This window comes from Sarcophilus harrisii, chromosome 1 (genome assembly GCF_902635505.1).
Source record: "Sarcophilus harrisii chromosome 1, mSarHar1.11, whole genome shotgun sequence".
NCBI classification, from domain to species: Eukaryota; Metazoa; Chordata; class Mammalia; order Dasyuromorphia; family Dasyuridae; genus Sarcophilus; species Sarcophilus harrisii.
In genome coordinates this window covers 680,395,052-680,422,480 of record NC_045426.1, presented here as the reverse complement: position 1 = coordinate 680,422,480, position 27,429 = coordinate 680,395,052, and the positions used below count along the sequence as shown (strand labels likewise).

Here is a 27,429-nt window from a genome sequence, read left to right as displayed (position 1 = left end):
AACTTAAGTCAAATGAGCTGTCTGGAATTGGTTAGCTGGGCATGGTGTTTTTAAAGCTCAGTGGCTCTAATAGCTGAAAGCAAATGAACTTGGGATGGAGGAAAGGCTTTTGTTCTGCACTATAAAATATATAGGGGTACAGGGCAGATCAGGATCTGGGCATCTGTTTGTTTGTTTGCTATGGGGACAGACTGCATTTGGAAGAATTACCCTCATTAATGGTTCTCTTTTCTCTCCTGCCTGTTGATGACATTTTTGCCCCATGATTTCAACCCTAAACAAATCACATTTTATCTCTGAGACTCAGTGCCTTCATCTATAAAACGACAATGTCAAACTGAATTATCTCTGAGGCCTCCAACAAAGCTGTGTTCTTTTTCTCGAAGTTCAATGAGGACAGAGACTGCCTCTTATTCATGTTTTATCTCCCACACTGTCCAGAACAGGAATTGTAACTGGCACTTGAATAATAATAATTATAACAAGAAATACCTATATGGCATTTTAAGTTTCACAAATCATAAAGTACATGCATACATATATATGGTAAATAATATATTTATTATATATGCACATATATCATATATAAGGATAATTATGTAGTACAGTGGATAGAGCATCATTCCTGCAGTCAGGAACATCTTAGTTCAAATTTGACCTCAGACACTTACTAACTCTGTGATCCTGAAAAAGTCACTTAACATGTGTTTGCCTCAGTTTCCTCACCTGTAAAATGGAGATAATAGCAGCACCTACTGTCCAGGGTTGTCATAAAAATCAAAAGAGATAATAATTGTAAAAAAAAGCACATAGCAAAGTACCTGGCACTTTATATAAATATAAATATAAAAAACATTGTATATAAAAGTGTTATATAATTATTAGCAATTATCATTATTGTTATTGCATTTCTATATGTGAATCTTAAAGTGTTGTATAAATGTTTTTGTTTTCTATACACACACACTATTATCCTGCTATATAAGGGGTGTGGGAGACACTGGGACAGAACTGCCCAGTATTGGCATGCCCTCATCAGAGAAAGTGCCATGCACTATGAGCAAAACAGAATTGGATTAGCCCAAAGGAAACATGAAATATACAAAATTGGAGAATCTACCCCAAATGTTCATGTGAACTATTTGTGTCCAACCTGTGGTAGAGCATTCTAAGCTCATATTGGTCTGATCAGCCCCAATCAAACACATTGTAACTCAATTCTAACATAATGATATCATTTTAGTCATCTTTGAAAATGAAGGACAACAAGCTATATAGGTGAATGTATGCTTTATCTGTATTTATAGTATATATACTATAAAGATAATTTGGATATATATCTATATTTATGTATTATACTACTACTTTGCAAACTGTAAAGTACCTCACAAATTTTTATTATATTTTATATAAATATTATATATTATATATTTATATAATATGTCATATATAAAATTATATGTTCATATGTATGGTATGTGCTATTCCTCATATATATTATATGATTATGTGTATATGTATATATATATAGAGAGAGAGAATATTATCTCATTTGATTCTCACAATAATCTAGTGAATTAAGTGCTACTATTATCTAATATTATCCCATTTTGCAGGTGAAAAAACTATAAAACAGAGGTTAGGTGACTTGTCTAGGATCACACTGCTCTAAGTACCTAAGGCCAGATGTAAACTCAAGTCTGCATCTCTCCAGGTCTTGCCCTCTGTCCATTATAACACCAACTTGTCTCTAGCTAGGAAAGTGAGAGACCAAACCAAAGAGATGATTAGAGAAGACAGAAGCTAGACCTTGGCAAGCAGGGAATTTATCTATAACCTATCTCTGCTAAGAACTGAAAAATTCTATAAATACAAATTTAAAAGTGAAAATGGGGCTAAGAATAATGCTTACCTCCCAGGATTATTGCAAGAATCCAATGAGATAACATTTACAAAGTATCTAGTAAGCACACAGTAGGTGCTTAATGAATGCCTGTTTCTTTCCTCTGTGTCCCAGTTTCTTCCCTTGTTGAAATTGACATGACATCCTCTTTCCAGTCAAGATTAGAGGGTTTCCCCCTGCATTTTTTTTTTAGACAGAACTTGCCTCCATCCTAACCTTGAAGAAAACATAACTTATGATCAGCAAGGAGACATCCTGAGGAAGCCACTGAGAGTCAGTTTCTCAGCAACTTCTTGCTCTCTTCCCTTAGACTAGCACCGAACCCTGCGATTGGTCTGATGGCCCCGGTCATTGGCACAAAGTTTAGTGAGGTTGCCTTTGGGGAGGTATCGACTTGTATAGTTCTCCATCCAAAGAGGAAACCAAAGCACCTGAGCACCATAATGTCACTGGCCATAAATCAGCACCGTTCTCAATTTCAAATCAAAATTACAAGGATATGTGAGATGGCAGCATCAACAGCCAACAGTGTAAATATATCAAAATAGTCATAACAGAGAGAAATATATGGGGTATCGGAATAAGTATTAGCATACACACTCTGGCTTCTATCTCTTATAAGGCTCCCTACCCATATACCACTGGGGCTACATACGAGTCAGAATCGAGACACCAAAATGGAACTCAATCAATCAAGGAGTTATTTATTATGTCCTCTTTAGGGCCAGCACATGGAGGACATGGAGGCTCGCAGAATCTTGGGTCTAAAAGGGAGCTCAGAGACCCCTGTAATCCAACTCCTCATTTTTACAGATGGGGAAACTAAGATCTAGAAAGGTTAAACAGCTAGTTAGTGAGGGGCACAGCGTGAGAACTCAAGTCCCCTGGCAACATGGTGTCACAATGTCCAATAAGGAAAACCTTGTTTCATATCCTACCTCAGATATTTCCTAATGATAGAATAATCCTGAGCAAGGTCACTGAAGTTCTCCATGACTCAGTTTCCTCATCTGTAAAATGAGCCTCTAAAATCCAGTCTAAGTCAAGATCTATAGTGTCTGGTCTTATAACTGTCTCACCATCATGTGGAGCTGCTACTAACCTAATATGCACAATATGGGTAGAGAACAAGCTAATTGTGCTGTCATATAATTAAAAGGGGGGGAAGTGTTGCAAAAGCAATAGAATGTCAGAGGAGAAAGAGGAGACTGATGTAGTTGAAAGAAGTTAGGCAAGGAGTTGGAACTTGTATTGAACCCTGAAGAAGGGTAAGACTTTTGTAAAAGAAAAGAGAATGCTCCAGGTGAGGGGAACAGAATGAGTGAAGGATGGGGGCAAGAATGAATGTGATCAACATGTGGAAAGAGATAGATTCACAAAGAAAGACGGAGATAGAAAGTCGGAGACAGATTCACAGAGAGACAAAGACAGAAAACAAGAGAGAGAAACAGACACAAACAGAGAGATAGGAACAAAGAGACACACAGAGACAGAGAAAGCAAAAGAAAGAGACAAAGAGATACAGAGAGACAAAGATAGAGAGACAGAGATAGAGACAAAGAGTAAGAGATGGGTAGATACAGAGAGATGAAGACAGAACAAGAGAAATAAATACAGGGACACAGAGACAGAGGCAGAGAGACAAACACAGGCATAGAGAGAGAAAAATGAAAACAGAAATAAAGATAAAGAGATACGGAGATAGAAACAGGCAGAAAGCAAATAAGAGAAATACAGAGAGACACAGAAAGACAGAGCAAGAGAGGCCCAGACAGAGAGACAAAGACAGAGATACAGAGGCAGAGAGACAGAAACAGAGAAAAATGAAAACAGAGACAGAGACAAAGAGACACACAGAGACAGAGACAGGCAGAAAGCAAGTAAAGAGACAAAGACAGACATAGAAAGACAGACAAAGCAAGAGAGGTTCAAAAGAGAGACAGAGAGACAGAGACGCAAAGACACAGAAACAGATAGAGACAGCTAGATACACAGAGAGCAAAGCCAGAATGCAAGAGAGAGCCAAGAGAGAGATAAAGAGACACAGAAAGATAGATATAAAGAGACAGAGAGAAAGAAAGACAGAGAGACAAAAATCAAGAGAGACAGAGAGATACTAGCAGAGACAGAGTCAAAAAGAGACAGAGACAGACAGATGGATTAACATACTTTCATTGCATCTGTTACCTAACAGCCATTTATTTGCCTCAGTCATCCATACATAGAATTATTACCACACTAAACAGTTATGACAGTTAGCCTCCAAATATACCATTCTGTCTTCTTTTCACTTTCTCTATTTGTTCCCTACTGGAGACTATACCCCCCCCCCCGAACTTAAATCCTTCGCTTCTAATTTACAGTTATGGACAATAAAACAAGGGCTAAATTTTGCTCAGTTTCCACTACTGGGCCATCTAGCTTCTGAATACTAAGAAAATTTCAAAGTCCAAAAGGTTAATGGAGAAGACCAAGATAACCGACAATCTCCATCAAAAGCTCATTCCTGGGTCCTCTGTCCCAGGACCTCGGAAATTTCAAATGACATTGATGAACAGAAAATAAGGCATCTTCTGGGGAGAACTCATCACACTCAAAAACAATTAATTATACTTGTCACATTGGAAATTTTTCTGGCCTCTTCTCTTTGTTGTAATAAAAATTTAGACAAAGAACAAGAGGTGATTGGTCCCTGGGATAGTGAACACACTTCACTATTCCCTAATCCTATTTTCCATATTTGTCAGAGAGAAGTGATTTAGAAAGGTTTGCCACACTTAAAGTGTGGGCATCACATTATAAATCAGAGATGTCAAATACGCTGCTCATTATACGTGGCCTCCAGCATTCTCAAATGGGGCCTGAACTGGATTAAAATGTGATTGGGAAATATTTGGCAAAAGAAATAAAAATACTTTAAAATGTAATATTACCTCTATTTTATTGTAAGTCAATACATGACCCACAGGGATCTTTAGGTATGATTTAGTGGCCTCTGTTTTTATTTGAATCTGACAACTACCGCTAGGAAAGCATATAAGAGAAGTTCCCTTCCCCATCCATGAAATGTACTCACTGAATGTGGTCACACAAGATAAAGCTTTAAAGTGTCAGGGCCTATGATCCCTTTAGGAGGCATGAATTTCAGTGATTGGGTCAAGAAAGGACCTTTAAGATTGGCTGAACAAGCAAGCTAGCCACGTATTTTGGGGGACTTGAAACAGCTAAATGAATTTCAATGTTTTGAGTAGGAAAATTGGGTGATCCAGGCTTGAGAAGTTTTGTGAGTCAGGACTCTCTGAAAAGAGATGGGGAAGACTGGACTTTCTCTCCTCCTTCTCCATCACATGCTATTGAAACTCCTGAATCAGTGGGAAGCAATGTATTAAATCAGGATCAGAGAAATGCCAGAATACACAAATACAGAGATTTTCCACTCTTTTGAGAGAGCAGTGGGGAGGGTAACTCTCTCACACACATAAAAATACTAAATGTAGAATCTGGAGAGATCTAACTTCAAAACCTGCTTTTGATCCTTACTACATGAAAGATCACAAGCAAATTGCTTGCAAAGCACTCTCCAAGTTTCATTTTCCTCATCTGTAAAATGGGTTGATAATGTCTCGGGGCTTTTTCAAAGCCTTGTTGTTTTGTGTTTAGCCTATTTGACCCCTGATGCTCAAATGAAATAATATATATAAAGCACTAAATAAATATCATGTATTCTTGATCACCACCCACAGTTTGGCCCTCCAAGTCAGAACTTTCAATTGACATTCCCAATTTGCTATTCTGAATTTATGACCAATTGAATTTGAAGAGAAATCCTGCCACGCCCAGACTAAAGGCTTTGTGACACCCTGTCACCTCTCCCTCCCTGCCCCCAATATCACCACCTGCCCACTTGCCAGAGCCACGCCAAGCTGTCAGCCCAGAACTGCCAGGTTTCAGAACAATTTGGGGTCCCAAGCCGAGCACGAGGAGACATTTCCAGTCCAAGCAGCATTTTGCATTGTCAGCTAGATAATGTGTGATTTATCACAGAACAGAATTCTATCCAACCATTTGGAGCCTGCGTGGCCTTCATTGCAAGGGGCAAGAGAAAAAAAGAAAGAGAGAACTGCAAATTTTGCTTAGCCCTGTTTTTTTCCTTTCCCACTCTATCCCCCCTCTTTACCCTTTCTCCAAAGATGTCAGGAAAGTAGCTGTAATGCACTTTAAGAATCAAAGAACTGCTGAAATAGCATCAGATATCTCCTTGAAATTAAAAGTTCTAACCCATCATCTGCAGAGAGGGAAGGAGAATATATATGTACATAAGGGGAGATGCTTAGAACTCCTTTGAGATTGAAAGGATCGAGGGGGGAGTTTATAGAAAGAAAAAAAGTTAAAACTTCTTCTCTCCAGGTCTCTAATGACTTAGTCTGTGGATTATATAGAATCTTCTTTCCCTCTGTATTCTCCACTGGATGTTCAAGCAAGAGGACATGCTAGTTAGTCTCTAAATGGACTCATCTTGTCATCTGTTTTATTTTTTCTGTTTGGTCACTGTTGGTTTTTTTTCCCTTGAATTTAATCCATTTCCTTCTGCTCCCCAGTCATGGACAATAAGACAAGAGCTGAATTTCAAATGTTGTTTCAGATCCAACTCCCCCACTCCCATAGGTAATTCACTTAATTTCTTTGGGTCCCAGTTTCCTCCTCTGGAGAGGGTTAGACTCCATGACCTCTGAGGTCCCTCCAGCTCTAAGTCTTCTTATTATTGTTGTTGCTGTTGAGTCATTTCAGGTGAGTCTGATCCCATTTGGGAGTTTTCTTGACAAAGATACTGGAATGGTTTGCCTTCTCCAGCTCATTTTACAGATGAGGAAATGGAGACAAATGATTAAGTGATTTGCCCAAGAGCACACAGCTTATAAGTGTCTGAGGCTCTATTTGAACTCAGGAAGCTGAGTCTTCCTGACTCTGGGTTCAGCTCTCTATGTACTATGATACCACTTAGCTGCCCATCTCCCCATTTTATGTCTATGTTGAAAACATATAACAACCTTGAAGCCAATTTGGAGAAGTGGGTTTCTTCATGAATCAGCAAGTCTTACCACTGTCAATAATAAAACATAATAGGATACAAAGTCTAGCTACATAGAATGATATAGGAATCATGATGCTAGGAATAGGATAAATATGCCATCCATAATTCTGAAAAAGGTTCCAAATTTAATCAATAATTTAATTGTATTAAGATCTATTGAGGTAGTATTTGAGCTTTAAGTCAAATCTAACACTACCTCTGGGACTACTTGTAGTTGCATTAAAGGTTTCTAGAGGGAAGTTGAATACTATTTTCTCTCAGGAATAAAATCTAACTAGCTGAGTTTCTAATATTGTTGACCATGAGCCCCCATTAACAGTCTATCATCTAGACTTAATTAGCTTTGAGCAAAGACATTTATTAAAATTGCATAATAAGAGCAGTTGGCGCTTAACTAGCCCCTCTCCAGAATTCTGGACTTCACTCTTTCCAAATGTACTGTTTGCATCAAGAGAATGGTACTGAGGTATACATGTGACAATATAAATGTGGCAAAGGGATATCTCACAACTCTTGGTTATTGGAGTTATATATTATATGACTTTCTTCTGTGCACAAACAATCATGTTTTTTTTAAACTCTTTATTTCCTTTAATAACTATCTTTATGTGTCCATCTCTGTCTTTGGAGGAAGGGGATAGGGTGGGGTCCTTGGTATGTTTCTACTGTGTCCTACTGATTTAATTTCTGATAACTGAATATTAAGGGAGGGTTGCACGAGAAAAAGAGGGGAAAAATTCTCTCTTTCCCTCAAGGGGATTCTACTTTAGGTGCCTAACAATTCTATTTCTAGAGTTCTTAAATAGGCTGTTTGAAATGTTGGCTGGATCTCATTTTCTAGTCATAGATCCAATGGGCATGACAGATCCACTCAACTAATAACATTGCTTTCTTTTTTAACTCGATCAGAAAGATTCATACCTAATGAAGATTTCAGCAAATCCTCTTATTTACACATCTTAAAATTCCATCTCTTCCTTATATTGATTATGTTATAATAATTGAGATTGAGGTATGGAAACTCCCTTCATTTACACATACACTCACTATAGAAAGGATTCATGTTTCCGGCAGGAATTGGACATTACGATCTCCAAAGTATTATTTACTTCTTAGGTTTCTATGAAAATAAGATATTGGAATTGCAAATTATTGTTTAATACCCCCATTTAGTCACCAAACACCTCTTAATTGCTTACTAGGTTCCAGGTACTAGATTAGGTATTAAGATTACAAAGAGAAAAACAAGAAGCTCCTTTCTTTAAGGATTTTGCCTTCTATTAATAGGAATAATATGTATAAATGGAATTAAAATGAAAATATAAACAATGTAAATAAGTCACTATATGGAAGAGAGGGAATGTTTCAGGTAGAAAAGGGTACTTAATGCAAGCTTTAAAGAAATCTCAGAATCCTAAAAGATGGAGGTAAGGCAAGAGTATATTCTAAATACTGATGAATGGTTAGCCTATGTTAAAAAAAAAAAAAACAGAGGAAAAAGGCATATCATGAGTGAAGAAATAAAACAGAACAGTTCGCAGAATGGAGCGCAAAATGTGGGAAAGGAAATGATCATATGAAATGAGCCTGGAAAGATAGGCTCAAGCCAGATTGTCAAGGACTTTAAATGCCGAAGGAGAAATGTTATTTGAAGTGTGAATTACTACATTGTAGAAGAGGTCATGCCTTTATAGGATCGGAAAAACTTAGCTTTAAAAGCTTTTAATATCCATGATCATCCTTCTGAACCTTGAAATGATCCATGGGTCAGGAAGTAGGATTGATGGAGAATATGAGGAAAAGAAACAACTATTACTTGAATATAGCTTTGAGATAGAATTCAGGGTGAGAAAAAGAATCAATGAAGGATGTTCTATCTTTTTTTGTTCTCACCCTTACCACCTCTAGATTTTATCTATCCCTGTGTTTGAGAGGTCAAGAGGAATGATATGAGGTAGAGGCAAGATGAGGCACAAGGGAGAAATTTTAGAAATGTATTTCATCCTCAGAGAAAAGTTTTAAAATTAAGATTCTCTAAAGATCTGAAATTACCTCATTTCCATGATATGGGGGGGAGGGGTAGAGTTGGAAGGAAGCACTAGCTTTGGATTCAAAAGGCCTTGGGTCAGTTCTCCTTTCTTTAATTTCTGTAGTTCAATTCAATTGACATTTATTAAATACTTGTGTACATTTGAATGTGTTGAAAGGGATCATCTCAAAGCCTCTTCCAGTTCTAAATTCTATGAGCCTATGACCTGCTGTGTACTAGGCACTGTGCTAATTGCTGAAAAGGAAAATCTCAGTTCAAATCCAACTTCAGACAGGAACTATATGACCCTGGCCAAGTCATTTAACCTGTTTGCTCCAGTTTCCTTAAATAAAATGGAGAAAATAATAGCACCTCTGCCTCAGAATTGTTTTAAGGATCAGATAAGATAATTATAAAGCATTTAGGATAGTCTGGCACATGTATTATTTAATATCAATTTATTATTATCATTTATGATGATGATAATTATCTAACTGGCTTGATTTTCTGCTTCTTCTTACCTGGACCAGAACTCACCATACTAGAAGATTGGATCATCATACTTTTCTTGAATCTAGGACCCAGTTATTGGGAAAGTTACTCTATTCATTTTTAGAACCTTCACTTCAGGCCCCAGTTGAGTGTATACAAACTATCCCACAGCCCACTCACTATATTTACCAGCCAACCTTAATACTACCATCTATCTTCCCTTCCTCTCCATTTTTACACCTTCCAAAGTAAAAAACAAAAACAAAAAAAGTAAACAAACCCTAAATCCTTTTAAATCTTTATATTACCAGTGAATAGCACAGTTCTTACCACTTGGTAAAAATCATTTTTTTCATTTATTTGTACCCAACATACTTTGTTCTTATTTGAATATCTGAAATCAATTTTTGGAGCGTCATATAATGGTATCATATTCTAGGCTACATCAGGCCCAAGGGCCATATTAGTCTAATACCTTCAATTATAAATAAGGAAACTGAACCCCAGTGAAAAGGAGTAAATTATCCACACTGTCAGAGATCAGATGTGACTTCTGATCTTCTGATGCCAGAGCCAGTGCTCTTTCTGCAGCTCCACACTGCTTCCCACACATGAGCTACTAGTAAAAGATGGTTTAATTTAGTCTATGGGCCAGAAGTGAGAGAAGAGCAGCAAGGGCTTATGTTCAGTAGTTTAAAGCAAAATGAAAGAAATCTACTGGATCTGCCTTCAAACCCAGCTAGGAGGAAATTCTTTCTTCCCTATACAAGTGGCTTATATTCTGGCTATATGCATGGGCATAGGGATGATAAGGGAGAAAGTCAGAGAGGAGTTCCCATATTAGATCCCAGACCAGCTGTTCAGAGAAAGGACTGGCAAGGGTGCGTCTCAACTTGTAATTAGGGAAGGGGGAAGAATAGAGTATCAATGACCCAGTTTATTTGGGCATCATTTTACTACATTGCAGTATAACATAGTTGCCTTGGCAACTCTACCCATCAGAACTAAGCACACCTTGAGCTAAAGAGATCATTAAATGGTACTTTTATTCTAGATGGAGTACTCTGGATATTATTTGGGATTTTTTTCTCTTCTTTAAAAAATTAATAAAATATATGGAAAACCTCCCATGCTCCATGCTTTCTTCTGTAGAGCTAGGGATTCCCTGCTGGTGTATGGGGAGTCATGGGGAGAATATGCCATCCCTTCTTCAGTAAACCTTACATTTAATTATGCTAGTGAGTGGGGGTGGAGGAAGAGGCAGCTCCTAGCCAGACAGAATTTTGCCTTTATGTTCTGCCAAGTAGAACAAGCCAAAAACAGTAGCTAAAGATCCATTGGTATTACCTGGGAAGATGGGAAATGTAGAAGCAAAGAAATAAAATAGAATGGAATGCAATGGATGGAAGGGATGACAAGGGATGGAGTAGAATGAAATAGAATGGGATGGTAATGAATGGAATAGAAAGGCACCAGATGGAATGAGATGGGATTGGATTGGATGGAATGGAATGGGATGGGATGAAATAAAATAGAATGGGATTGAATAGGGTGGGATGGGGTAGATGGGATGGAATGGAGATGGGATTTGGAAGGAATGGAATTATATGGAATAGAATGGAATCAAATAGAAATCTTACAGAAAGAATGGGATGAAATAATGGAACAGAAAGGGATGCAATGGAATAAAAGAGAATAAGATGAAATGGAATGGAATGAAATGGAATGGAATTCCACATGGAAGATGGCATATCTTGGAATCTCAGAGATTTTTGATCTAAAATTCTTTTAATCTAAACTTTTACTCTCAGAGGAGGTTTTTAAGTTCCTCTAATAAGGAATGCAATTAGACTAAGATCCTTGAAGACAGGAACTGCTTCATTTTTCTCCCTATTGCATTTTTACCATCTTAATCAGTTCCTGGCACATAAAACCTAAATTAATATATAACTGTTAAGATTATCAAAGTATGATCTCAACATTATCTCATTTGAAAGCAAATCAGCTGGACTAGATGGCCTCTGAGATTTGTGTCATCCCTATATCTCTTATATTCACTCCAATGCTATGAGGTAGGTTCAATTAATATTCCCATTTTACAGATGAGGAAACTGAATATGAAAGAATCCAAGTGACTTGCCCAGATTTATCTAAACTAGCATTCACCTTATACTTTCCTAACTCCAGCTCTTATGCCCTATCCTCTATTTAACTGTCTCAAGCTTAATAAATGCTTGTTAAATTCAATTGAAATCCATAGTTATAGCACAATCCATTAGCTTTGCCCCCAAGCCATCTGTTGTATCATCATTCTTCCAGACATTTAAGCCTGAAACTTTGACCTTTCTTTTCCCTTCTCTTTAAAATCAGTGGTTGGAAATCATTGGAGCCAATTCCAGATCTCAATAACTGTATCCCAAAAATCAGAAAAGGGTTGCTTGAAAACACCTTAAAGGAGGTGTTATTCTAAAGTTCACAGTCCTATATAGAGATCTACTAAGGACAAGAATCAATAGTCTATACCGTGTGATACAAAGGCATAAAATTTAGGAACCAGATTAAAATCTAATTGGGAAATGTTTTTTAAACAACACATTATAATATACATAATGTTAATTTGTAACTTTCTAAGTCAATATGCAACTTGTAGAGATCTATTTCTATTTGACCTTGACATTTCTGTGTAGTGGATAGAAGGATAGCCTATAAATCATCAATCAATATGCATTTATCAAGTCCCTCCTGTGTGCCAGGCACCATACTAAGGGCTAAGGAAACAAAGTGAGTGAAACAGTCCTTGCTCCCAAAGAACTCCCAGTCTAAGGAAGAAGACAACAAGCTGGATTGTTGTGAGAATTTCATAGTCGTAAATTCCTGAGTGCTAAATCTAATCTCAAGTGCTTAGTACTGGTTCTCAGCCAATCATTTAACCAATGTGGGTCCCTGTTCCTCATTCAAAACCAGATACCCCAGCTCTACTCATGTACTCTAATCAAATGTGATTACCTACATCCAAACAGCATTTTAGATATTAAATTTTATCCCCAGCAACTAAGCCTTTGAGAATAGAATGGTCACCTTTCTTTACTTTCCTGTTTGCCCTTCTGACCTGATCTCTCCCCTACCCCCCAAAAAAAGGCATCAAAATGGCTTAAAAATGGGCAATGGGCAGGAAGGAAATTTTTAGCAAAAAAAACTTGAGAGAAAGTGGATAGATTTAGGTTTCTGAAAATTTGGATGATAGATTTGGAGGTAAAAGGAGCCTAGGAAACCATTGAGTTCCACCCTTTTCTTCCAGATTGGGTATAGAATAGGACTTGCCCAGAGTCACCTAGCTAGGAATTGAATCTAGGTCAGTGCCTTATCCATTCTGTAACACTGCCTCTCTCATGGATTTTAGTCCTACCTTTGATATTTCATAGCTTTTTTTTTTTTTTGAGGCGACTGGGGTTAAGTGACTCATCCCCAGGGACACACAGCTAAGTATTAGAGGCCATATTTGAATTCATGTATTCCTGACTCCATGTTCAATCCATTATGCAACAGAGCTGCCCCTGTTTCATAGCCTTTGAACATGGCCAAGTCACCTACCCTTTTGAATATCAGTTTCCTCTTCTGCAAAAATAGGTATTTGCCATACCTATCTCATAAATGTCTCTGGAAACTGTTCCCTTATATATCACCAAAGACATCCCAGTCCACAAGCCAACATAGCTTTTCTTTAGCTCACATCTTCCTTGATTTTTCTAGGCATTTGATACTTAGACCTCCCACTCCTCACAGATAATCTCTTTCTTTTGCTCAGAAATATCATTCTCTCCCAGTATTCATTCTGTCTCTCGAACCATTCATCCTTTGTCTCATTTAATGACCAACATCTTTTCCCTATGCCCTTACAGTAAGTATTTCCCAAAGTTCTTTGCTCTACCCTACTTTCTTGAATGAATAAATTTTAAAAAGCATATGCTGAATGCTTACTATGTGTCAAGCCCTATGTGCCGAACACTGAAGATGATACAAAACACTACAGTTTTCTATGTTCCTCTGATATCATAAGATGTTATTTTGTCTTTGGATCAATTCTGTGCCCATCACCCATCCATGAGGGTACAAACTGTCTTATCTCCCCAGGTACTATAGTATGGTATTCTACACACAATAGATACTTGATAAATGTCAAGTCATGAAGATGACTGAATCACAGAATCAATTTGTTCTTTTTTACAATTCAGGAAACTGAGAGTCAGAAGTATAGTGGGTGGTTCAATAGTCATACAAATAATAAGAATAATCCAGTGTCCCAACTCAAGTCTTCAAAATCAAAGACTGTTAGTCTTTCCACTATGGATGGAGGCAAGATGGAATAGGAACAGACATGCTATTTACATCAGTCATTTATGGACTTTTCTTTCCAAACCAAATATAGCAATAGCATACTGACCTGCCTTTTCCCCTCAAAGTGGTCCCTTTAATAAGAGCATTTAAACATTCCAAGGCAGATATCTCAGGGATGATAATAATACTAGCTGGCCAACAAGCACTAACAGCAAACATCCATATAGCTTTATAACATTTTAAAGCAATTTATGCATATTGTATTTGATGCTCACAAGAACCCTGAGAATTTGTGTTGTTCATTCATTTCAGTCACGTCAGACTCTTGTGACCTTTCTGGGGAGTTTCTTGGCAAAGATACTGGAATGGCTTGTCATTTCCTTCTCTAGGATCAAGTGACTTGTTCAGGGCCACACAGCTATTAAATATTTGAGACTAGCTATGAACTCAGGTCTTTCTGACTTAAGCTTGGTGCTTTATCCACTATGCCAAACAGCTACCTCATATTCCCTAGTCTCCATTATCTCATCAATATCCACATATTCCCTCCAGTGTCTGGATTTTGCAGTAAAAGTTACTTCAACCCATTATTCATTCAATAGACAAGTATTTGTCCAACTTTTATATGCCAGACATTGTACTGAACTCTTGGAACAGAAGCAAAAATGAGAATCCTTGCACTCAAGGAATATTTACTGGGACATTCTATTATGGTAAATAACACATACACATTTAAGCAAATACTAAATATATATTATTATCAGACTTGTGATTTAATTGATATAAAAAACAACCAATGCAATAGGAACAGACATGCTATTTACATCTCTACACTTTCTAGTCTAAGAGAATTATCTTGAAAGGGTGAGAAGGGAAAGAGTGAATTAAAGGGGTTAAGTGATTTGGCTAAGTTACACTCTATGTCCAAGTGATTCTTGAACCCAGGTCTTCCTAGCTTTGAGACAAGATTTTTGTACAGGGAAAGATGAGATCTAGGGAAGAAGGAATGATCCTAGAGAGAATAACTTTTCTCCATTTCCTCCTTTGTAAAATGAAAATGATAATAATAGTACTTATCTCTTGGGATTATTGGAAGAATTAAATGCTTTAATGTTATGTAAGGTATTCTACACACCTGAGAAATAAATGCGTGCTACTATTATTATTAATGAAAATAATCCTAGAAGCAATAGGAAGCCTCTGAAGCTTCTAGAGTAGGTGAGTAACACAGTCAAGCACAAGATAACCAGTATTAATCTAAACTTCAAAATTAAGGCACATTTGTATTCATATGTTTGATTTTTAATCTGATCTTGGGATGTAACAGACTATATTCTAATGAAAACAGTGTTTTGTGGGAGGCAATACAAAACGGAGAGGAACTAGTAAACTGGAACTGGAGGGTCCTGCCCTTCACTGGGCTTTGTTAGAATCAATAGGGCCACTTTCTCTTTCCTTTTTAATGGCATCAAAGTGCCATCAGTGACATCTTCTGAAAAACCCCAACCAACCTGAGGATGATGTAAACCGGATCCCATGGCAACTGAGCCTTGAGCTGCCAGACCTGGTCCTTGATAGAGAAGGCGTAAAGTGGCTTCATTGTGCTTTTCCTCATTGTCCCCGTTAGCTCCTGCTCAATTTGAAAAGCAGTTACAGGCTCATGATGACCATACCTTCTGTTTCTAACTTTCAGTCAATTGGCAATCTGTATTTCCTACCTAAATTGTTGAAGTAGCAGAAAGAAAAAAAAATTCTGAAGAATAAAACCACCCACTCTTACCTTTCTTACCATTCAACTAATTCAGCAGTAATTAGTGTTACTTCAAGGAAAATGGTAATTTAACTATCATAGTTAAAATGCCTTCTACCTAATGGATGTCTGTTTTTTTGTTTTGTTTTGTTTCCCATTGAAGCTATCGTATTGGCAATAAAGATTAAAAAAAGAAACATATATAAAAGCCATTTAGGTATAATTTAAAAAACTAATGGTTCTTACAAAATGATGTAAGATGGCTGGGGAGTGGGAGATAATTGGTGTGTGTTGGCATGGGGCAAAAGGGTTGTAGAATTCCTCAGCTATAAGTAAGAGATCTTATTCATCTTTAAGATTAAATGATTTTTGTAGTGGTAGAAATATTTAGTCATAGAGAAAAACGGGGTGGATTTTTTTGTTTGTGTTCTTTTTAAGTTTAATAAAATGAACAAAAAATAAGTTTAGCGATCATGTTGCCATCTGTTTTATAAATGAGAAAAACAAAAGCAAGAGAAATGAAATAGATTATCCAAAATCACAAAGCTAGTTAGGTAATTTCCTTAAGTTTAGCTCTGAAGAGTTACTTCCCTACTCAGAGAGCTCTAATGGCTTCCTATTGCCAAAATAAAATACAAAATAAATACAAATACAAAGTTACAAATTAAAATTAAACACAAAATAAAATGCAAAGTCCTCTGACTTTTGAAGCCCTTTAAAACTTGGCAACAACCTCTCTAACTTCATTCATGTCAATAGATATTCTAAATAGAATGTCTACTCAAACTAGGTTCTCTGTTCTTCATATGGGGACATTTCTTCTCCTATCAAATGAAATAATATTTATAAAGTGTTTAGCAAAGTGCTTGGCATTGAGATACTTAATAAATGCTTATTTCCTTCTCCTCCTCTTCTCTTTCCATCTCTGTGCCTTTGGTCTTAATCTTTTGCATGCCTGGAATGTACTCCCTCTATATCTGTGTTCCACTATCAATTTCCCATTTTTGCTATCAACCCACTGTCTATCAATAAACACACAAGTAGTTATCAAACTACTATGAACCAGACACTATGTTGTGTTCTGGGAACACAGAAATGAAACTCCGAAAGAGCTTAAAGGAACTGTCTTCTATACAAAGCATTTTTTTTTTGATGACTCCAACTACTGATACTTTCCCTCTCTAATTTACCTCATTTTAATTAATACAATTTTAGTGGATTAATTTTGCCTTTGTTCAGTATATAGTCATATTTACACATATATCCCCCCAAAAAGTTCAAGTTCATTAAGAGCAGATTTTTTCTTTTTATCTCCAACACCTAGTATAGTACCTGGCACATAATGGGCACTGACCGACAGTAACTGACCTGGGACTAGAGAACTCATCACTTAGAGCAGGGCTTTTTCTATTCCCTCTTGGCTGAGGGAGACAGCATGGTATTGTATAAAAGGCACTGAATTTGAAGAAGGAAGAAGGGAGTTTGAAACCCAGCTCTGCTATTTATCCTTCCCAAGTGACCTTATATAAAAGGTAATTTAACTATCCTGAGTTTCCTCCTTAGCAAATTGAGAAAATTGGATTAGATGTCTCTAAGCTATCCCTAGTTCTAATTGATATGGACTTTTTAAAGGAAAAGTTGAGATAACTACTTAAAGTTATCTATTACCCACAGAAGAGGTTTTAGACTCCATTCGCATAGCTGGAGCGCATGCCAAGCATGGGGGAAAAGGTTAAACAAATGAGCATTGATGAAAGATAGGGTTGTACAAAAAAATAAGACAGTTTGGCTGAAATGTAGTTTGTATAAAGGAAAGTATTGTGAAATTTTTGTTCAGTCATTTTTCCAACTCTTAGTGACCCCATTTGAGGTTTTCTTGGCAGAGATACAGGACTAGTTGGCTCATTTAACAGATGAGGAAACCAAGGCAAAAAGAATTAAGTGGCTTGCCCACGGTCTCAGCTAGTAAGTGTCTGAGGCCATTGTGAAATAAACTCTAGGACATTAGTCTGTCAATCAACAGGCACTTATTAAGCACTTACTGTGTGCCAAGCACTATTAAGTAAGAAGGTAAAAATAGTTCCAACTCTCATGGAAATTATAATACAAAGGGTAGACCCCAAGTAATCAACTATATACACAGAAGATATAGACAGGATAAATTGGAGGTTGCCTCAGAAGGAAAGCAAGTTAAGTTAATCTGAGAAAAAAATTCAGAAGGTAGAATTTTAGCTAGGATTTAAAAGCAGAGAAGAAAAAGAAATAGGAAGTAAATTATGAAGGACCTTAGCAAAGTTTGCATTTTCTCCTAGAGGCAATTCCCTGCTTTTGAGTAGAGAAGTTATATGATTGGCCACATGCTTTCTGAAGATTATTTTCCCTGGTGTCTAGACAATTTGGAGATGGAAGGAAAATGAATTTCTTGAGAGCAGGTAGTGTTTTTACCTTTCTTTGTATCCTTAGGGGTTAGCAGGGTACCTAGTATAGTGCAATTGTTTTTTAATTAATTGATAGGAAGCAGGGAGACTAATTGGAAGGCAATTATGGTACATAGACAAGGGTTGACAAAAGCCTGAATTAGGAAAGTGTCGTAGGAGTGGAGAACAGGAGGAAGATAAGTCATGGGGTTAGTCATGAGTCAGTAAGTGATGGACAGTGTCAAAAGGACGAATCCCCAGGTACCAAACCTCAATACCTCACTAGGTTGTGGGGTTCATCCTTCATTTCAAAGAGAACCAATGACATAAAAAGGGGTTGTCTTGACTTGTAGATGAATTGGATTTATGTGTGGGTGTACCTCAACAAAAACTAGTCTAATTATTTGAATGGAGCAGCTCGATGGCACAGTGGACAGAGTTCCAGGTTTGGAGTCAAGAAGACCGAAATTCAAATCTAGCTTCAGACACTCATTAGCTGTGATCCTGTTCAAGTCACTTACTCCTGTTTGCTTCAGTTTTCTCATCTGTCAAATAATCTGAAGAAAAAAATGGAAAAGCATCCCTGTATCTTTGCCAAGAAAGCCCTAAATGGGGTCATAGAGAGTCAGATATGCCTGAATAACTACAGCAAAGCTATGTAATTAAGTGCCAAATAAAAAACTATAGACAGTGAATGGCCTTCTTTGGACCTCGTGCTACACAATAGAGTGATTTTCATAATTATAGTTCTATAAATGAATTTGCAAGTAAATAGCAAATATTCACCAGCCTTCTATAAAAATGTTACTTGCCCAATCAGGCAGCTTGTCTCCAGGTAGGCCAAAGGAAGAAAAATTAGTGTGATTGTTTTTCTTTACTTCTCATTTGGTGAAAAATTGTTCCTTTGGTAGGGAGGAGAGTTGGGGAGAGGAAGAAGGGGGAAATACACACATACACACACACACACACACACACACACACACACACACACACACACAAAGTATTATCTCATTCAATCTAAGACTATTGGAGAACCAGTTTCAGGCCCTCCCTAGAACACCTAGGACAGAGATGTTTATTTCAAATGGATATTGAAATTTGATTGGGACAATCCCTTGAAAAAAAATTTAACCTGGAAAAGAAAAGGATCTAGAAGACATGATGATTATCTTCTAATATTTAGAGGACTGGGAAGTAGAATTAGACTGGAAGAGTCAGCATAGTTTAGCAGAAAGGACATATCCTATATGCCCTATATTAAGTCTTGAAACTTCTAAATTCTGATCCTGACACAAAGTACTTACTAGCAGCTCAATCCTAGGTAAAAACCTTAGAGTCTCTATGTACCATGGCTTCCTCACTTATAAAATTATGGGTTGGACTTGGTGATGTTTAAAGATCCCTCCCAGTTCTAAATCTATGTTTGCATGACTTGTTCTTTTTGGCTCCAAAGGAGCAATGAATGGAAACAAGGAAATCTGGGAGGGAGGAATAAGAAACTTTTCTCATAACCAAAACAGTCCCAAAGTGTAATAAATTATCTGTGGAGGTTCACATATTGATAGATATAGAAAAGTGGAAGGGACTTAGAGGTTATTCTGGTATAGTCCTCACATTTTGCAGATGAGGAAACTGAGGTCCAGTAAGGTTCTGTGATTTGCCTAAGGTCATAAGCATTAGAGAAGATCTTTGAATTCCAGCTCCCTTGATTCTAGAGCCATTTTTTTTTTTTTTTTTTTGCAATGGACCAAAGCTAGTGATCTCCTTCTTACTGAAGATCTTCAAGTAAAGATCCAATAACTTTTGTTCAAGTATAAATTAAACTAGACCACTAATGAGTTTCCCTCTCACCCTAAGATTCTCTGATTCTAAAAAATAAATAAATAAATAACCTTTCATAGTTAAAGGTTAACTGAAGATGCAAAATGGACACATGCCTTTGGGTTTAACACCTCTCTGGCCAGATCCTGGTTATTGGGGGCAGTTGACCACTAAGTCACCTTGTGGCCTTTCAATGATCAATGTTCAACTGGCAGATTCAAGCCAGCTACCAGGAGGAGCCAATGATAGTGTTGACCAAATCTTGGGCTGGCGGATAACAATAACATTAACTGTGCAGAACCAGATAGTGATTCCTAGGGAATGAAATAAAGGGAGTGGGAATGTCTGTAGGATTTTCTATTGGAGTCTGTAGAGCTGGCAGCTCATTTAGTAATTCAACAGCACCCATTGCAAGCCACTTACTGTATGATTAATGTGCCCCTAGATCTCCCCAGACGTTTATGACACCTTTAGGAATAGCGCTGACAATGACTTTATCCCACGCAGCTACTTCATACTCTCTGCATTGCTCTTAATTATTTATATATTCTGGAGTGGTTGGATTCCTTCCCCCCTAGTGCTCAGAAAGGTAATAAATGAGAAAAGTCAATGATCTGTAAATTACAACATTGATTAAAGAAGTGATTACTGATATAACTCTTACACGGCTATTATGCTAATGCTTGCTTAGATTTCAGGACAGTATTTACATGCTAATGACAAATTTACTTGTGGTGTCTAAAATTAGTTTATGTCTTTAATCAAAATGTAAACATTTTAAAAAACTGATCGTCTTTATTGGGGAGGAAATTAATCTATTCTTCCCCCGCCCTCTTCTTCCCTGCCCCTGGCTATTCTCCTTGTCCCCAAACCAGCTCAGAAAATTTTCCCATCTGCCCACAGCCAGCTGTGCTTCCTCAGTAGCAGAGAGAATTGTTGCCCCAGATTCAAGGTGAAAACTCTGCCCACAGAGTGGATGGCTCATTCCAGCTCTGAATGTCCAGTTAACAAAAGCCAGGAAAGAGCCGATTTGGAGAGAAATTATATACAGGATTGAGAGCACCTTCAGCTCAACCAGTGGTTACCTGAGTAGAATGCATTGTTTTGTGCCTTGCTGGCAGAGGAGAAAGGGGTCCTGATTTGAAGTCCAAAAGAGGCTTAAGAGCTCAGTTAATTCAGATATTTTATGGACAGGGCATAGAGACTGGACCTCTGATATCATTACCGTTGCAAAGTCACTGCAACAATGCTGATCAGCATCCTTTCTGAAACTTATCATCGTAAGCTTCCCTAGAATACTATGAGAGGGTCACATAGGCAATAAGTGTCAAGGTGGGACTTGACTTTTAGTCTTCTGGGCTTTGAGAACAGCTCTCTCTCCAGTTTATCAGAAAGATGAAACTGGGATGCTAAATGACTTTGGAAGGACACAGGTAGTATCCAAGCCAGAATTCAAACCCATACCCTTTCTCAAAAAGCCAGCATCCTTTCTCTTGTACCACATTGCTTACCCTGACAGTCACGGTGTTTTTAAATTCATCAATAGATCACAGTTGCAAAGCAAGTTGTATTAAGTTGTTACTTTTGAAGAAAATTGTAGGAAATAAGGGAAAGGGTCTATAATTTCATTGGTATAAAGATCTACTGGATAAGAAAATTGGTTTTGCCAATGCAAGTCTAGTAAACTTATAGACTTAGAGAATAGTCTAAAGCAATGAGACGTTAGGCACATAGTCCAGAGTCATACTGCTGGTATGTATCAGATCCTCCTGGTTCTAAGGACATCTTTCTATCTACCATGCCATGTGACTTCTTTAATTGATTGGTGTTTAATATTGTATAATATTATGTATATATTATTACACAATTATATAGCACAATATTGTTTATCCTAAAATATAACAATATTAAATGATTATCAGATAATTATATGTTAATGATTATACATTAATAACATTATTATAGTATTGCAATGTAAGTTATTTATTATAAATATTTACAATATGATATATTCATATTTTATTTTAATATTATAATGTATCAGTATAACTGTTTATAATCATAATATACTATTGATGTTATAGTATAATGATTTATAATTATAAAATACTATTTCTGTCATATTAAAATTACCTATAATAATAAAGTACAATTGATGTTATATTAAAATTATTTGTAATTATAAAATATTAGTGATGTTATCTTATAATTGTAACTATAAAATGCTATTTGTCATATTATCATCACTTGTAATTATAAGGTACTATTGATGTTTTATTATAATTATTTGTAATGATAATATACCATTGATTTTATTTTGTAATTATAATAATAAAATTTTATTGATATCATATAATTACTTGTAATTATAAAATAGCATTGATGTTATTTTATAATTGCAAGTAATTATAATGTACTATTAATGTTATATTATAATTGTAATTATCAAATACTATAGATGTTATAATTACTTGTAGTTATAAAATATCATTGATGGTATATTGTAATTACTTGTAATTATAAAATATTATTGATGCTATAACAATATTATATTCATATTATATTGTATCATTTAATATGTTAATGTAATACGATATTGATATATTATTAATATAATTGAAAATTGTGTTAACAATGTCTTTATATAATATTATGAATATTTATAACAAAAATTTACATTTTTAAGAAAAGAAAATATATTCAAAGAGACAATCCAGGATCTGAAAGGCGGAAACATGATAAGAGTTTTTTCTAGTAAAAGAAAAAAGAAACAAGATTAAGTGATGACTATGTGCCAGGCATTATTCTAAACCCTTTACAAATATGATCTTATCAAGATTCATAGAAACAGGGGAAAAAAGTGATACTTTCACAGTAGTAAACAATAGTTCACTTGATCAAAAAGTGTAATTAGATGAAAAGGAAGCAAAATGCAAGCCAGGCATGGTACCTTGATACTGTGGCAATGGAAGATTCCAATTCTTGGGATTTTTGCTATAGATTCCTCGTCCAAGTTTAGCTATTCCCATGGCCTAACAGTTTGAGAGAGGTTTCAGTTCATGTAGTAGATTGGGTGATTTTGATATTTCTTTCTCAAGAAGCACCTAACCTGTTCTACTAAGGAAGATGAAAGATGATATTCCGGTCCTCCTCAATTTTCTTCCTTTCCCACTTTCTCTCTCTTTAGGTGTCAGACCGATGTGACTATGTTTTTGTCAATGGCAAAGAAATCAAAGGGAAGGTGGATGCCCTTGTGAATTTCACCTATCAATATTTGAGCGCCCCGCTGCAGATCACAGTCTGGGTACCCCGCCTCCCTCTACAAATCGAGATCTCTGACACAGAACTGAGCCAAGTCAAGGCCTGGAGAGTGCCCATCGTTTCCAATAAGAGGTCAGACCATATGTATTTATACACCTTGTCTCCCCTCTGACAATGTCCGTTCCTAGCTTCTCAATCAGTATCTGTTTCATTATCTCCAGCACGGAACACAATGCCTGCCATATAGAAGGTGCTTAATCTATATCTGGCAATTGAATAAGATGCTGGAACTGGCAGTGTGATCTTGGCAAACTGTTTCAATTCCTTCAACTGTAAAAATAAAAGCCATCTACCTCCCAGAGTTGTTATGAGGAACAGTGAATTAATATCTGCAAAGTTCTTGGCACATAGTAGGTGTCAAATAAATGCTAGCTATTGTTTTATCAATTGTTTGTGTCAAGCCTTCATTCCTATGCCTTCTTTTAAAATGAAAGTGGGGAGCATTCCAGCCCTTGGCACTGTTTGGAGTCAGAATGAATAATTTTCCATAATGGCTCCAATTTCAAGCAAAGAAGGTATGCAAAGGGCTTAATAAAATTTAATAAAATCATAAACATTTTGGTACAGACTTATGATTTCATTAGTGGAAGGAACTCCCAGGATGGAAGCTTCCCGGGGCTTAGCACAGTGTAAGGGTTTAATAAACACTTGATGACTGACTGACTAATGTAGATGAGTCATTTAATAACATTCATATACTACTTCAAGATTTGCAAAGAACTTCACATATATTATCCCATTTGATCTTTACAATGGTCCTGAGAGGGAAAGGTTAAGATGCTATTTTACAGATGAGGAAACTGAGGCAGACAACAGTAGCATGTCTTGTCCAGAGATACACAACTACTAAGTATCTGAAACTGGATTTTAACTCATATCATTCTGACTTCAGGTAGAGGGATGAATCCACTCTTTACAACTTCTTGGCATAGGATCTTAAGGAGTTACCAGGATCTTCCCAACTCCAAATCTTTTTATTCATGAGATCATAGTTCTCTATTTAAAAAAATATCTTTCCTCAATCCAAGTGATCCAATTTGAGGATTCAGGAAATAGAGGTATAAACATCTCCATGGGCAGCTAGATAATGCATTGGGTAATGTCTGAAGGCATGAATTGAAATCTAGCCTCAGACATTTACTAGCAATGTGATACTGAATGAGGCATTTTTAAAATCTCTGTTTGCTTCAGTTTTCTTCCTTGTAAAATGGGAATATTACCACCTCTGCTTGGTAAAATTGTCAGGATCAAATGAGATAATAATTTAAAGCACTTAACACAATGTCAGGCATATTGTAAGAGTTACATGTTGTGGTTTTTCAATCATTTTGTTCCTTTCCAACTTATCATGATTCTATTTGGGGTTTTCTTGGCAGAGATACTGGAGAAGCTCACCATTTCGAGGTGAAAAATTGAGGCTTAAGGTTAAGTGACTTGCCCAAGCTCATATAACCAATAAGTTGACAGGCAGAATTGGAATTCAAGTTTTCCTGAGTTTAAGACTAATTCTCTATTCACTATACCATCTAGCAGCCAAGTATTATATAACTGTTAGCTATTATATCTATTCACATTCACCCAGTAAATCACTTTACTTAAATTATCTCATTTAGTCCTCACATCAAACTAATCAACTAGACACAATTATTATCCCCATTTTACTGATATGAGGCTCAGGTGGCATCTGAATTCAGGTCTTCTGGATGTCCTACACTGGCTAGTAATAGTTTCATTTGACAAATAAAGCACTTTACATTTGATCCTCCTCCTGTGACTTAGATACTTTTATTATCCCCATTTTATGGATGGGGAAGCTAAGAGGGACAAAAGTTAAGTCACAAAGTGAGCATTTGTCCAAGACAGGATTTGAACCCAGATTTTCTTGATGCTGACCCCAACACTTAATTCACTATATCACATGCTTTTACTTGTACCCTGAAAAGCAACTCTCCCAAATGACTCCGAGTTCATTTTTACCTTGTGTTTTTGAAGTTTATTTTATTCTCCCAAAATGAGCAAAGTGAATCTGCCTTATAAAATATGATCTTCTGAAAAGTCACTTATAAATTTTTTTATTTGTAAAATAGATTAAATTTTAATGCAATAAAAGATCACCTTGTTTAAAGCACCCCCAACATCAATCATTTTAAAGAAAATTGGTGACCTGCTGTGTATGTTAGTCCAGATTTTCATATATCTGATTGCTAAAAAGTGGGTAACCACTGATATAAGTCACCACACCCCTACAGAGCTTTGGGCAGTAAATGACTGGTAGACACTTGCTTGTCCCTTTGTTTCTAGGAATCTGAAAACCAATTTCCTGCCCTAATTCCTCCATCCCCAAATCCCAGGACTATATCCTTGATGATACAGGAGGTATCAAGCCTTAAAGTGCCATGTAAATACTACCTCTATGCCTTTCATTTCAAGAGACAAATGAGGAGGTCTGTCAATATGGTGAATAAATGCATGAATGAATGAGCATTTATTAAGCATTTACTATGTGCCAAGTACTGTAAAAGACTAGGAATGTATCACATGAAAAAGACTTGAAGAAATTGATAATTGAAAAGACTAAGAGGAGACATGCTCACTGTCTTCAGATATTTCAAAGGCTGCCAAGGAAGAAAAATATAATAAGGTTTGTACTTTGTCGTTTCTTAAAACGGCAATGACAACAATGCATGTAAGTTTTCCCAATTAAAGGAAAATATTCTTTAAAATTGGAGCTGTCAATATTCACTCTATATCAGAATGCTTGCTGTTTTGGGAATGGGAGAGGTGTGGAAGGGAGGGAGAAAAATTTGGAACATAGAGTCTTACAAAAATGAAGATGGAAAACTGCTTTTAAATATATTTAAAAAATAAAATACTATTGAGGAAAAAATAAAATTAGAGGTGTCCAATAAGAGATCGAATGCCCTGTGGGGCACTAGAAATAGTTAACCAAAGGTAGTGGGACCCAGGTGTTCGTTGCTCTTTATGGAGTAATTGCCTCTCCATGAATTGGTTATGTAGGTGTGTGGATATCATTACCTTCATTTACAAGTTAGTAAACTGAATCTCAAAGAGGTCCCATGGAGACATAGACACTGGATTAGGAATAATAAAATATGTTTTAGCCAGAAAGTACATATCAAAACTAAGGCTAAAACATATTTTATTATTCCTAATCCAGTGTCTATGTTGCCATGCTACATGTCAGAAATATAATACGGTCTCTTTCTATCTTTCTAGTCTTCTCATTATATTCAGTAACCTACACTCATAATACTGATTTACTACTAATTCCTTACAACTGACTTTTCATCTCTTACTACACCCCACCTTTGCATTGGCTGTCACCGATGCCTGAAAGGATTTTTTACCCCTGCCTCTCATAATTCATTAAAGATGCATTTTCTACAAGTAGCATTTTCACTCATTCCAACTAATTCCTTTTCCTTGCTAAGGTTGTTTCCTTCGATTCTGTTTATACATGGTATAAAGAGCAGCTGATTGGCACAGTGAGTAAACCTGGCATCAAGATCTGAGTTCAAATCCTGTTTCAGACACTTACTAGCTATGTAATTCTAGATAAATCACTTTATTTCTGTGTTGTAATTCAGGAGAGCTGTTGGAACACATGGGAGCCACCTGACAGTGGCTGCTGGACATCCAACCCAGAATGGATCTCCTCTTATGAGAGGATGATACAAAGAGACTGAGAGGCAGTTGCTGTTCTCTGACCTCTCTGACTTGAGAGGCCGTTGCGTTGTCTGACGTCCCTCCTCCTCCCTCTGCTTCCAATTTATCTCATTCCTAGTCCACAATACCTGTGTCAGCAAAGGCTGCCTTGCAACTTCAGATACTAAGATCCACAATTGTGGAGACTCTCAGAGAATTGCCCTATCCCTTAACAATTCCCCGTTTTTTTTGTTTGTTTGTTTGTTTGTTTTATGCTGTTATTTCCCACACACACAGCATGGTCTGCATACTGAGGAATGCAAGCATCACTATCACTTCTGGGTGGTTGTAGCAGGTGTTGATCTTGAAATATCATGAAAGCAAACTTTCAAATGGAGAAGAGGATTGTAGTCAGAACAGGCATTTAAGTCTCTCATCAGTCTCCTGGCTCGGCCCTTTAATATATTTAATTACCCCAACTAAAAAAGTCTTACCGGGGCTCTTCTTCCTTAACTCTAGAAGGATCCTTCTCATGAACAGCTCTGGTTCTTCTTGTAATTTTTACTCCACATTCAGGCGCCATATGTTGGAATACACGGGAGC

General features: G+C 36.7%; 1 protein-coding gene across 1 annotated transcript in view; it reads left to right on the top strand.

Annotated features, from left to right (window-relative positions):
* The window catches only part of TMEM132C (transmembrane protein 132C), a 500,219-nt gene that overhangs the window by 451,623 nt on the left and 21,167 nt on the right, over nucleotides 1-27,429 (top strand). Inside the window, exon 6 of the mRNA XM_012542340.3 lies at nucleotides 23,027-23,232. Within this exon, the coding sequence (XP_012397794.2) occupies nucleotides 23,027-23,232 (206 nt within the window). The remainder of the gene's footprint in view (nucleotides 1-23,026; nucleotides 23,233-27,429) is intronic.